General features: G+C 43.2%; 2 protein-coding genes across 2 annotated transcripts; both read left to right on the top strand.

Moving 5' to 3' along the window:
• Positions 1-11397: 11397 nt before the first annotated feature.
• Positions 11398-12435, top strand: LOC141655539 (uncharacterized). Its single transcript, XM_074462614.1, has one exon. The coding sequence runs from the start codon at positions 11398-11400 to the stop codon at positions 12433-12435; it is 1038 nt and encodes a 345-aa protein (XP_074318715.1).
• A 1408-nt stretch (positions 12436-13843) lies between these two features.
• On the top strand, positions 13844-14290 carry LOC141655538 (uncharacterized). Its single transcript, XM_074462613.1, has one exon. The coding sequence runs from the start codon at positions 13844-13846 to the stop codon at positions 14288-14290; it is 447 nt and encodes a 148-aa protein (XP_074318714.1).
• Positions 14291-14532: the final 242 nt, after the last annotated feature.

Below are 14532 nucleotides of genomic sequence, written 5' to 3'. Positions count from 1 at the left end.
TCATTATATAAAAATATATATAATTTTTTTATTATGGAATCGGATCGTAGGATCGTAAAATCGTAGGATCGTATTATGATCCCATCTCTAGAAATTTTCAAATTAATAGGATCGTAAAATTCTACAACTATGATAGAATCGTAGGATCCAGGATCGGTCAAGCATTTTTGGATCGTAAAATCGTAAAATTGTTGGATCGAATCGCGATTCTGACAACAATGGTAAGCGCCACGGCAGTCTGCGGGACGGTATCAAGCTTTGGGATCGTCTGTTTTAGTCCAACCTATCTCATCAGCCTTTCCGGGAAGATGCATACCATGAATTCCAAGCCAGGAATGCGCACAGATCGGGTAGGATCCAAAGAAGACACTCCAGTGACAGATTTGAGGTGCCACCATGGCACAATCCACCTAATCAAGGGGCCACCATCACTCTTCAGTTTGTTCTCCCAATAATTGCAGACTCGAGTAAAGTCCATCATGTAAAGCCTGGTCCTCATAGCAATCGAATGAGCATGATAAGAAGGAACATGAACTAGGGGATCGATCAATCGAAGCCGTTCCATAAGCCACACCTACCAAAAGCAGGTATTAGACATCGAAAAAAAACGGAAAAAACAAAAAACAAAAAAAAACGAAAGAAAAAACAAAAAAAACGAAAGAAAAAACAAAAAAAACAGAGAGAGAAGAAAATGTTCTTTTACCTGCAAGATGACGGGACTTCCCAAATACGGTAGGTCACGGTTGACTTTCCTATTATCCAAGCCCAACAGGATCTCTCCTAAGCATAAACAAGCTGGACTCCTGCGTAGCTCCATTTGCTCAACAAGGCCCAGAAGACGGGGATCACCTCTCAAATCTTCATCAACATGCCCTTGGAGGACATGCACATGCAACAAGCAAAATCCAAATGCCCTTCGCCTAGAAACATAAGAAACGGTGGGGTCGGCCCTGTTAACAAATCGGTCAATGAAGTCCAACATTCGCACTCCTTTCGAGGTCACTAAACGATCAACCTCAAGCCTAGTCAACCCAAGCAAGTCTCTAAATTTGCTCTTATACCCTTGCGAAGTAGAAGGAATGGCAGGCAAGTGTTCAGGGTCCCACCCACCAATCGCGGCAATTTCTTCAAGAAATGGGCAAATGTCGCCTCCAGGGAACACAAAAACATGATAATTCGGGTCCCAGTAATCAAGACAAGCATCCAAGAATGGTTTGACAACCATGATAAGCTTCAAACTCAGCAATGATCCAAGGTTATAGGCGCCCATATCGTGTTTCTCCATGTTGGAAAATTCGTTGGTCCATTCTTTTAGGCGAATCTCCAAAGTATTCATGATGAGTGCTTATTTTGAGAATTTTATGTAATAAGACGAAGAAGAGACGGAAGAATTGTGTGAATGAAAGCTCTATCGACGTCTATATTTATACTAATTTCTGTTTCCTAAAATCTGCCAGAACAGACGCACCTGGGAACAGGCGCAGCACCTGCTGCGCCTCTTCAGAGGGACACAGCTCCTGCTGCGCCTCTTCCTTAGCTAGATTTCTGTGATTTTTCGCGTTGGATCTTTCCTAAATTCCTTGACGAATAATTTCCTATTCCTACGGGTTATTATTTTGGTTAATACATGGAAATTGCCATATTTCGTGTTTCCTAATTCCGCGGGTATGCATCTCGAGGCGATATCAACATTTTTGTCACTTTACCACACTTGTACATTTTCATTTTAGGAAATAATTCTCATTTTAATATAATTCATTTTAGGAAATAATTTTCAATTTTAATTCATTTCAAAATTTATATATTCATTTCATTTTTATATTTCTTTTATTTCCTTCTCATTTCATTTTTAACTTATAGGTTTCTATTTTTTTTTATATAGGGGTAACCCTCCCTACCGTCCGGTCATTTCCGACAATTTTTTTGCATTTTTGCATTTTCTTTTGCATTTTTGCGTGTTTTTGAGTCATCCGTTTTCGCGCTAATTCAGGCCATGCGTATGTACAAATGTATGTTCTACGTGATTTCTATGTAAATTTCGGCAGCATGACGGCGTAAACCGTCATCTACCAAACATGTCCAAAGCTAACCTTCAGATACAAGCAACGCAACCCAGCAGCAAAGGCACTCAGGCCATCTTATATACAACCGAAAAGGGAAATGTACAACAAACTGGGGGCTCGAGCCCCAAGCAAAGTCCAAAATGTTCAAAATGAAGGTCCAAAATGTACAAATGTGCAAAATACAAACAAAAACTGAACAAAACTACTGTCGGTCGCCCTCTAGCTCCGCAACTCTTGCCGCGAGAGCAGCAATCTCGGCGTCTCGAACCTCGAGCTCCCTCAACAAGCGAGCTGTCTCCTCCCGAGACTGAGCCAACTCTCGCTCCAGCTCACGGTCTCCCTGCAAACAACAAAATTGGCTCATGTCAATCAATTACAAGAAAAGTTAGAAAATCAAAATTCAAAAATGAAATAGACACAAGGTTCATACCTGACGACCTCGATCGCCGATAAGTGCCTCGACGGCAGTAGCTCGCAGCCGGTTGGCCACCCTCCATAACGCCACGAACCGAAACGGCGCAACCTATATTTTCAAAAAGAAGTTCTCAATAATTGAATAAGTTCAATCAAATGTGTTCTTACACAAAAATTATGCAAATTAAAGGCTCACCCTCCGAATCAGATGCTGCCAATCATCCAGGCTAGCATCCGTCACAGCCACGTCAAAGTCACGTAGCTCGGAGATCGTCGTCCTCCCAGTCGCGTCAGTGTACTCGAGGGTCTCGGGGTACTCTGGGGGCTCGATGCCCGCCGCCTCAACCTCCTGTAAATTCAAATGATTCTCGTTAATCGATGATCTTTCATCATGTTCTCAAAATCAAGAATAGAGGAGAGTAAATATGCTCACCACAACCGGCCAGTACGCCAACCTCCCGTAGAGGAACGCCGAGTAGTCCTCGCCAGGAAGAAGGAGGGCGTCACCACCAACGCCAGCCAAGTCAGCCTCCCTCTCAGCCTCAGAAGGCTCACTGAACATCGTCCTAGGAGGATCGATGGGAACCGTCAACACGTCCCGAGAGCACTGACGAGCCAAGCGCTCGCCCAAGTACCACACATGACCCATCGACGTCCTCAGCAGCAGCCGGCTCGAGCTCCTAGGTCGAAGGACCTCAGCCACAAAAGGAGGCGCTCCAGCGTACTCCGCCCAAGGCCTGGGCACCCACTGGGACAAGAAAAACAGGGAATCATTTTTATGACCAATTAAAAGCAATGTAGAAGCAAATTAATATAAGTGAGATGCTCACGCTGTCCAGCTGAAGAGCGTTCACGTCCCGCCGGTAAACGCCGTGAGAGGAACGCTTTCTCCTCGTCCTACACATCACCCAATCCTTCACCACGGGATAGGCCTTCTCCAGCGGCTCCGTCCTCTTGGGCGAGAGGCTCGGAAAGTAGGAGTACACCCACTCCTGTAAAGCGAGATAGTCAATAACGATCTTTCGTAATTCGATAAGGAAAAGAATTGATTTTAGTCTAAATGAAGGTTCATACCTCCAACAGAAGTCCAGGGCCGACAGCACCAGGAGAAGTCCCCTTCTCCGTCAACTCCGGATGAACCATGGCCCTCATGAAGCGGATGAGGACCGCAAAACCAGCAGTGACCCAGTCCCAACGCTCTAGGGTGCTCAGGTCAGAAAGGAAGGGAAGGAGCTTCGTCGACATCCTCTCTCCCTTGTCTCCGAGGTAAATCGAAGACAGAAACCACCAAAGCCACAAACGGGCCCTCTGCTCAGCTGTACAGGGAGGAGGATCCATCTCTCTCCCGTCAATCGTCACCAGCGCCAGGATCTTTCCCGCAAAGTAGTCTCGAACGTAGGAACTAGGCACCAAACCCGGCATTGTAGCAGCCTTCGGCGACAGGTTCCAGCCGATCAACCTCCTAGCCTCGGCCGAGTCCACCCTCATGGCAGTCTTCGGCCACTTCACAGCCTCAGTCCCACACGGCAGACCAGAAATCATGCCGTAGTCCTCCAACGTGACTCCCACCTCACCAAAAGGCATGTGAAAAGTGGAAGTCGTGTCCCAGAATCGGTCCAAGAAAGCGCGAACCAGGCTAAGGTTAGCCCGCAGCTTCCTCTTCGCGATATCCCTCCAAGCCTGCACTAAGGCACCAAACGCTCCACGCTCGATCATGGCGCGCTCCTCCGCCGACAGCCGCTCGTAGCACTCCATCGCCGTCGTGTAACCCGAGAACGACCTAATGTTCCCAGCCTCCTATTGTGATTTGAAACAAAAGCTATCTTTACTTTTGAATGAAAATTGGAAAAGGTATGAACAAATGAATCGAATGAAAGAAGATGAGTGATGAGTAGTGAATTCCTGTTTACCAAGCTCTTCACCGTCCTGTAGGACAGGTGACCCTCTGCAGCCCAAAGCAGGTGCCTGATGTCCCAGGTCTCAGCCCAGCGGGTGCTCCCCTCAGCTGACGACCTCCTCGTCCCACGTTGGCCCATCTCGGGGCTTCCTCCTCCTCAACAGCCTCCTCTTCATGGACCTCGTCCCCAGCAACCATCACCGCAGCGGTGAAAGCCTGCTCTAAAGCCACCTCGACAACAGCAGCGTCTATCTCCATGGGAGCTCTCTCAGAAGTAGAAGCCTCATCACCTGCAACGTTAAGGTAATTTTAGGCCGCATCACATGACGACAAGCCTTGGTTAAGGGACTTTCGAGCCTTCGGGAGCTCTGAAATCGCTCTTTTCTCGCCATATTTGGCCATATTCTCACAAACCCGATCACTCATGTGGTAATTTGGGTCAAGTCAAGCCTAAGTTGAAGCCTAGTTCCGGGTTCAAGTCGAAATTTCGGCAGCATTTCGTTATAACGGCGATTATGCCCTAGAAAAGTGTCCTGAAAAAGCCGTCACAAACCAAAATTCCGAGATGGCAAGAAGTTTACCCATTATCCAAGGATCCCAAATATCAATTTTCATCGCAAATGGGCAATCCTAAGGCTATTTTCGAAGGAATTTACGGTTTAGCTGTGAAATCGTCTCAATTTCACTCAAATGCTCAAAACTCAAGTAAAATTCGAGATAAATACATGGTTATGTTCCTTATATTACCAATTATCCGTTTCTAATGTCAATTTCACAAGGCAAATGCATTTGGGGGAAAAGCCCCAAATTTTCGAAGAAATTGGGTTTGAAAACCCTAATTTTTTCGATCCCAATTGAGCAAATATAGAAGATTAATGCAAGAATGAGACACATACCTCGATTAGTCATGATTAATGCAGCCTTTTGGATCAAATTTTGGCGGAAATGGTTAAGATTTGAGAGAGTATTGTGTGGATTTGTGTTTCGAAACAAATGAAATAATCCCTCTGTTTATCGCGTTTTTACGCAGAGAAGACACACTCAGGAACAGACTCAGCAGGCGCTGCGTCTCTTCCAAGAGACGCAGCTCTTGCTGCGCCTCTTCCTGGTGTTCCCTCCATACGAGTTTTCAAAAATTCGTTATGAGTTCGTTATTTGTGGGCCCATCTTTGGTGCGCCTCTTCCCCAATGCTATTTTATCTTTTTGGTCCGTTTGACGTTTATCTTTCGTTTCGGCCCGCATTTCTAAGCCAACTACAAACTATCATACGTTATTTATCGCTTCCAAGATTTTGCTTATCACAACGAGCAGGTATTCCTTCACAGGTGTTTCGACACGCCTTCATTATATTTCCAACGAGAGTAAGCGGATAGACTTTCCCTCTCGAGACATGGTGATTGGTTCCTGATTATGTTCCCCAACGAGAGTACGCGGATAAACTTTCCCTCTCGAGACATGGAGATCAACATCAGCCCCTATTTCTTCCGAAGTTTGTTTGAAGCTGAACACAAGCAGATTTCTCCCAGCGGTTCCAGACTGTGTCCTGCTGTCTTTCCTCATTATTTCCTTATAATCCTTCAGACACCAAGTTATCTTCAGACCCAAGAGTTTTGCCGAAGCGCCCTCAGTCCCGTTTCGTCCATAAATCTCAGATATGGTCTCTTCTTATGGCTGGCGAGCTTCCTTACGTAGTCTAATTGACTTTAAACGACCCTCCCCGATAGCCGACAGACTCTAAAATGTTCCCGACGACAGGTCCTTGGCTCAGACCCCTTGAGCCGCCTCGCGTCGCCATAGTCGTCAGGTTGTAATCTTCGATTGACCTGATGGCTATACTTTGACTTTCGCCTTGTCCAAGCCTCAGTCAAAGTGGGGGCTCTGTAGATACCTCATTTCTGCACCTCCTGCCAACCACCCAGTGATGATTGGGCCGCATGTTTGGTATGCGGAACGATTTGTGACAGTTCGTAAGTTTATCGTCAAGTGATTGCTCAAATACTAATGTCTACCTCTTAATTGTCATCTACGTGCCGATACGGTCGTTTTGACAGTAATTAGAGTACATTTGGAGTCCGGGCCTAAAACCGTCTTCATTTTCTGATAACCGTTAAATCCCGAGTCAGAATGTTCTGGAATCTTCCGGATATTTCTATTCCATATTTTATAAATATTTCACAATCTTTATTCTTTGGTAAACAATTTCCCGTAATATTCATACAAAATATTAAGGAAAACCAAATTAATCCGTCCTTCCATAACTTAAACACGGAAATCTTTCTTCCGCAGGAGGAAACCACTTGGGAACAGACGCAGCAGGTGCTGCGCCTCTTCCAACAGACGCAGTGCCTGCTGCGCCTCTTCGTGAGGCTGCCGCAGTTCCTGCTTCCTTTCTTCTTCCTTCGTCCTCCGTAATTCGTTCGTCTTTTATTTGTTTCGTTTGTTTTTTGTTAATTCTTTGACATAATAAACTAATATTTCACATGTATATTATTTATCATTCATTCACACGTATAATTCATCATTAAATCCGACTTAAATCCCTTATAATCTCATATTTGCGGGTTTTCGTCATTAAATTCAACCCGGATTGTAGGAATTCGATTTGTTCATATCGGGTTTCTGGAATTCGATCTTTGATATATTTTCATCTGTATTTTGTCATGTTCGTCATTAATTTGTCACTAATTCGTCATGTTTAACCTATTTTGTTCACCCATGTCATTAATCAATCGTTCATCCATGTAAATAATCCGTTTGCATCCGTCTCATCCATGTTTTATTGCTTTTATGACCATTAATCACATGTAAATAATGTATTAAATACTTTCATCCGAGTAAATATATTAATTAACCATTAAATTTTAACGATTTGCAGCTCCGGCTTCACAGCCAGAACTCACCCTTGGAACAGACGCAACATCTGCTGCGCCTCTTCCAAAGGGAGCAGTCCTGCTGCGCCTGTTCCAGGTTGAGTTCTGTCTCTGAACTCCGTTGTTGCTTGACCAAGTTTAATTAGCTTACGTATAATTGACTATTATCCATATTATCGCCTAATCTGTTCGTTTATTCGTTCCTTTATTCTTTTTCTCAAATTATCCGTTTTAAAGGTATTTTCGACATAAATCAATGAACCCGATGTAATTATTGTAATTTTCTTTATTGTAATTTTATTTATTGTATTTATCATATTTCTTGTATCATTTGTATGCCTTCACATGTAATTGAGCATTAAATTCCTACTTCGACATTAATTGTTTGCTAACTAATTGTTCACCGACTTAGTCTAATCTTCACATGTTAGGATTAAAACTTGGATGTTGCATTGCATGCATATAATCGACGATATATCGAGTATAGATGATGTCCCTAATCATTAGTAGAGGCCGCTATCGAGGCGGGCGGGATTAGGTGTTCGATCAAAAGAGCTTCCCAATACGTACCCTCACCCCTTACTCCAGATCTCTGTGAACATCCGTGTTCATTGGCATCCACGAGAGTCATTCTAGACATAGAATGCTAAGGGTAACGATTACTTGGTGTTCATGTCTCTACTTTGTGTCTTGACATGGCACGAGGTATTCGAACGGTTCCAATTTCCCATAAAAATTGGTGGCGACTCCACAAATGCAAACGCTTGTTCTCTCTCCCAAGCGCCCCCGTGGGCCCCGTTGTCCACACAGGTCCCTGAGAATAGCTCCCCCGACCCGATCCCTGAAAAGCCCCAGGCATACTCGTGCACTCATGTCTCTTGTGGCCTACACCGCCACAGCCAAAGCAAGTCATTCCCCAACTACCACTACTACTCACACGGCCACGCCCAAAGGAAGCCCCAACACTGAACCCTGACCCAGAAGAAAACCCCCTAGCTTGATTGTGGTTGCCTTTGTTGTGACTAGATTGGCCACCACCCTCACTCTCAGCCTTTCTTTTCTCACCCACTCTCTCCTGAGCCATCTCCACCAACCTCTCAGCTCTCCCAGCCCTCTCATAAGCTTCCTTAACATCAGTAAGGACTCTCACGGGTAACTTATCTATGATCTTAGGGGTCAACCCCCTCTCAAACCTCAACGCCAGGTTCTCCTCACTCAAACCCATATCCTCAGCATACCTAGACTTCTCATTAAACTGCTTGTAGTACTCAGCCACAGACATGTTAGATGTCATCTTAAACCCATAAAACTCCTCTCTCAGCTTACTCCTCACATGTTCCGGTACAAACTCTTTCCTCATAGCCCTCCGAAACTCTTCCCAAGGTATAGCAGGTAAGCCCTGGTTCGCATACATCTCCCTAGCACTCACCTTCACCTTATCCCACCACTCGCCAGCTGCTTCCCTCAGGTAGAACGCGGCTTGTTCTACTCTCATCTCATCAGGACAGTGAACCAGGTCTAGTATATTCTCCATCTCACGATGCCAGCTGTCAAGAAGGTTTGGTTCCCCAGTTCCCTTGTACTCTTTTGGGTTAAACCTCGCTATATAAAGGCTGATCTTAGAGTGATCAACCTCCTTATCCTTTCCTACTTTCTTTAAGGCCTCGGTAAGAGCATCCTGATGCTCCAACATCTTAACGATATCATCTATGTTCATGGTCTCAGCTCTCGCATACAAAGCGTTTCTCTTGGGCGGCATCTTGAAACTATATAAGAAAGGTTAGACATAAACATACGTACTAAAACCTCAAAACACGAAAGCAGGCTGCTCAGAACACACTCGATCGAGTGCTTAAACCTACTCGATCGAGTAGCGGCTACCCGATCGAGTGCCCACCATACTCGATCGAGTGCCCTGACATCAGACCCCAAACAGACCTTCTGATCTCTAACATACTCGACCAAGTAGCAGACCCCCTACTCGATCGAGTGCCCTATGTACTCGATCGAGTGCCCAAAAACACGATTTTGGTTGTGAAAACGTCAAATACCCACTCGATCGAGTCAGACCCACTCGACCGAGTACCATACCTACTCGATCGAGTACCCCCTTACTCGATCGAGTCATGCTGACTCGTATGTATACTACCTGTATGTTATCTCACATATCCCCAACACACTATGCAACATTATAAACTCAACATTATAATATAGTTAAGCATGCAATTCTACTAAGCTTTTCTTATGTTCAACAAAACAACTATATCATATTATCTAACGCCACATAGTAAACATCCAACATGCTTCTTGTTCAAACAACAGTTCTATATGTTTCACCAACCTTTCATTCACAAACTCAACCTTCTACTCCAACATCCAACAATTACAACATACATCATCACATCCACATATAAGCTAACAAGCATCACATACGACCTTGACATATACCCCCCAAGTGACCGGTTCAAAATTGTAGGGCGAGTTCGCGACTTTAGGACGTCTCCCAAGCCTTTGCATTAGCTCCTACAACCTTTACCCCGGGTTGATTTTAATTGACTCCCTATGTTCATTAGATTCATTGGTTACAGGTTTCAGGATCGTCGCTCTGATACCATATTGTAACACCCCCATACTCCAAATGCCTTACCAGGACCACTCAGGTATAAGGATGCTACCATCTCGGTTGCCCGAGGCAATGATGATCATAAGACAATAACGAAACAACATTTAAATAGTATAACTTTAGTGAAAGGTTACAATCCAAAACCAAAACCAAAATACAAATACAAGTTCTCAAAACCAACTGTCTACTGAGCTAACTGAAATGTTTATTAAACTACTAAAGCTACAGCGGAAGACTTCTATCATCAGACGGTGGCATATCCCAGCTATCCCAGTAACTCGACTCATACCTGCTCAATAACTGCTCACCATCCCCGAATGGGTCACCACAGTTTTTAAAACATTAAACGGGGTCAGTACTAATCACACAATTTATATAAACCAACAACATAGTAAAACAAGCAGCTCGATCATCACAGATATTCTCCGAACTCCAAACCCAACTCCACAATCCTGACTACACACTAAAGTGTGTAGCCCTGCCAGAGTGCCCATCGCAACAGGTCACTCCTCGCCGCCAGTGGGGGACCGCAGCCGTTCCCACCTAAGCCCCGCTCATCTCCATCGAGCGATAAACCCAAATCCATTAATGTGCACATCCCTTCTGTGGCGGGTTCCACAGAAGGCGAATCATGGGCGTGAAGCCACTCCCGCAAGTGACTCCACTCAGCCAGGGATGCACCCCGAATAACACAGACAGATACAAACAATCACAACTACTATCAGCAACCAAATCCAGCAATCGTCACAATACGAGTATGATAATATTTAACAACCACAAAACACCACAACACATTATGGGACTAATACTGAGTAGGGAAACCCTATCTGGAAAGCACAACACAATCAGGCGGTCTCACAGCTGATATCAAAAAGCTTCCTCAACGAATCCTCCTCCTAACATACAAACATATAATCACTACCAATCACAAAATACAACAAAACCCCCAAATCCCATTATTAGGGTTTAACCAACTTTAACGAAATACTATAAAAACGGTACGTAGATCATACCCTCGACGCAAGAATCACAACGGTATAAATAAAGGTAAAATCCGACCTTCCAAGCTCCGGGATTTGCCAACAATGCGATTGATGCGAAGAACGTAGTTTGATTTCTCTTTTTGAAAGTAATTAGGTTTTAAAAGTGTTTAAAGAAAAGTGACGGAAGTTATTATATACTTAATCGCATTATTAACAAAACCCGAGAAATCATCCCCCATAAACCGGCTACTCGATCGAGTAGTTGAGGTACTCGATCGAGTTCCCCCTTACTCGATCAAGTATCTACGTTACTCGATCGAGTACCCAACAGGTCAGAAACTATTTTTAAAACGCACACACCCTTACTCGACAGAGTAAGGCCTACTCGATAGAGTACCCAGAGACTCATAAAACCGTAGTATTACACTATGGGCTAAGCTTGGTGCTTTTAGTAGAAATATTAAGGGTCCTTGGGTCATATGTGGCGATTTTAATGCTGTTTTGGTCCCTTCTGAGAGATTGGGTGGCCAATCTACTTTTGAGGAAATGGATGATTTTCAGCAGTGTGTTAATGAGTGTGGGGTGTCTGATTGTCCTGCAATTGGGTCCCTTTATACCTGGACTAATAAACAAGAGCCTGCCTCAACAGTGTTTAGTAGACTTGATAGAATGCTGGTAAATGATGAATGGTTGAAAGATAATCCTCTTGCTTATGCTCATTTTTATTCTGAAGGGGTGTTTGATCATACTCCATGTGTAGTTCAAGATCAGAATAATATGGAGAAACCTAGGAGGGCTTTTAAGTATTATAATATGTGGAGTCAGGCACTGGAGTTTAAAGACTGTGTGAGACAGGTTTGGAGTCAGAATGTGCCTGGTACTTCTATGTTTAAGGTGATTAAGAAGTTGAAAGCTCTTAAATGGCCTTTGAAGCAGTTGAACAAGGACAACTTTGATGATGTGGTGAATAATAAGACCAGGGCCACTATGTATCTGGATTATATTCAGGATAAACTCAGAGATGACCCTTTAAACCCTAACCTTCTTAACCAAGAAATTGAAGCTTTGGCTAGTGTTAGATTCCTGGAGAAAGCCTGTGGTGCATTCTTACTTCAAAAGTTTAAGGCTATTTGGGTGGATATGAGAGATGATAATACTAAGTATTTTCATAATATTATAAAAGGAAGACAGTCCAGGAATAAGGTTATCAGAATTGATGATATTAAGGGGAAGTGCTGTGATGATCCAAAGCATATTCAGGAGGCTTTCTTGGAGTTTTATAAGAATCTTATTGGTATATCTGAGCCTGTTTTAAATATTAGCTCTTCTGTTGTTAAATTGGGGAAGAGGTGTGCTAGTGAACATCACTCTTTGCTCTTTGCTCCTGTGTCTAAAGAAGAGATTAAAAAGGTCATGTTTTCAATTCCTAGTCACAAGGCTGCACGCCCTGATGGCTATTCCAGTGCCTTCTTTAAAGATGCTTGGGATGTGGTGGGGGACTCAGTGTGCACTGCAATACAAGATTTCTTCCAGTCTGGAAAACTATTAAAGCAGCTGAATCATGCCCTTATTACCCATCCCTAAGTGTGCATTACCTCAGAATGTAACACAGTTCAGACCCATCTCATGTTGCAATGTGCTTTATAAGTGTATTTCTAAGTTGCTATGTAGCAGATTATCTGAGGTCTTGCCTGATATGATAAGTGACAATCAAGGAGGTTTTGTTAAGGGAAGAGCATTGTGGAAAATATCCTGATCTGCCAGGATATAGTGAGGCTTTAAAACAGGAAAACTATTTCACCTAGGTTCCTTCTGAAAGTTGACTTGAAGAAAGCATATGACTCTGTTAGTTGGGAGTTCTTAGAACAGATGCTGGGTGCTTTAAATTTCCCTACACAGTTCATTGCCCTTCTAATGGAGTGTGTTAGAAGTGCCAGCTACTCTTTAGTACTCAATGGTGATATATTTGGTTTCTTTATGGGGAAAAAGGGACTCAGACAAGGGGACCCCTTGTCCCCCCTTCTGTTTACCATTGCTATGGAATATCTTAGTAGAGTGTTGGCTTTTGTTACTGAGAATATACCCTTCAAGTTTCACCCTATGTGTGGTAAGCTTAAATTATCAAATTTGATGTTTGCTGATGATTTACTATTGTTTAGTAAGGGGGATGTGGGGTCTATTATGGTTTTATTAAGAGCTTTTGCCACCTTTTACAAAGCTTCAGGTCTGCAAATGAGCTCTTCCAAAACCAGTGCATATTTCAGAGGGGTTCCAGGTTGGGTAAAGGATGAGATTCTACTTGTTTCTGGTTTCCATGAAGGGGAGCTCCCTTTTAAATATCTGGGAGTTCCTATTACTGCAGGTAGACTAACAAAGGCTCAAAGTCAAGTTCTTGTTGAGAAGGTGATTGCTAGAATTACAAAGTTTGGGACAAGACACTTATCTTATGCAGGAAGACTTGTGTTGATTAATTTTGTCCTTACAACCTTGTATAACTACTGGATGAGCATTTTTATTATCCCTAAGGGAGTCCTGAAGAGGATTAATGCTATCTGCAGGAACTTCTTGGGGGATGGTAAAGTGGAGTTTATGAGAGTTCCTCTTGTTAGCTGGAACAATGTTTGCTCTCCTAAGGAAGAAGGTGGTCTAGGTATCAAAGATAGTTTAGTGTGGAATATTGCAGCAGTGGGTAAGTTAGTTTGGTGGATTTATTGTAGCCCTGATAAGCTTTGGGTTAAATGGATCAACCAAGTTTACTTAAAGAATGAGAGCTGGACTGATTATAACCCCAGGGGTGATGTTAGCTGGGGTTGGAAGAATGTTTGTCGAGCTAAAGACAAACTTAGTTCAGGATATGCTCAGGGACAGTGGTCTCTGGATACTAGAGGATATACAGTGTGCAGTGGCTATGATCTGTTGAGAACAAGATTTCAGGCTGTGGGCTTGGAATAAGTTCATCTGTCATTCTTGGACTGTGCCTAAGCACAGATTTATGGGTTGGTTAATGGCTAGAGAGGCAATGCAGGTTAAAGAAAAGTTATTTGCTCTAGGTATTTGTCAGGATGATACATGTTTATTTTGTGGCAATGCCTCTGAATCTCATAAGCATCTGTTTGTGGAGTGCTTGTATAGCAGGCGTATCCTTATGGGGATGGCAAAACTATGCAAGATATCTTTACCAAGTGGAGATGTCTTGCAATGGGTATGGCAACATAAGTGGTCTCAAGCTAAGAAGGGTGTACTCCTCTACTCGTTTATGTCTTGTTATTATTATATCTGGAAGCAGCGAAATCGAGTGCGTTGTGAGCAGGTCCTCTTGCATCCTGATGTAGTTGTTAAACAACTTCAACAGGTTGTAAAAATGAGGGTAGATGCAGTTAGCAATCAGATTCTGGGTATTGATAGAATTTGGTTGAGTAATACTGGTTTATGTAAGTAGAACTTTAGTTCTATGAAATTGTTTTGTATGCAAATTGGATAGGTTGTAATAGCCTTGTTTGAGCTTAATGGAAACTTACATTTCACCCAAAAAAAAAGTACTCCCTCCATACCAGACCATTGGTAACATGGTAAAAAATGAGATTTTTAAGAAAAAAAAGGTAAAAGTAGGGGCAAATATGAAAAGTAAGTTGAATATAATAAGGATTAATGTTGGGTTGGTTAGAGGTCCACTACTTGGCA

This window comes from Silene latifolia, chromosome 5 (assembly GCF_048544455.1).
Source record: "Silene latifolia isolate original U9 population chromosome 5, ASM4854445v1, whole genome shotgun sequence".
NCBI lineage: Eukaryota > Viridiplantae > Streptophyta > Magnoliopsida > Caryophyllales > Caryophyllaceae > Silene > Silene latifolia.
The sequence above is the reverse complement of the archived record's forward strand: the minus strand, read 5'-3'. Positions and strand labels throughout refer to the sequence as shown.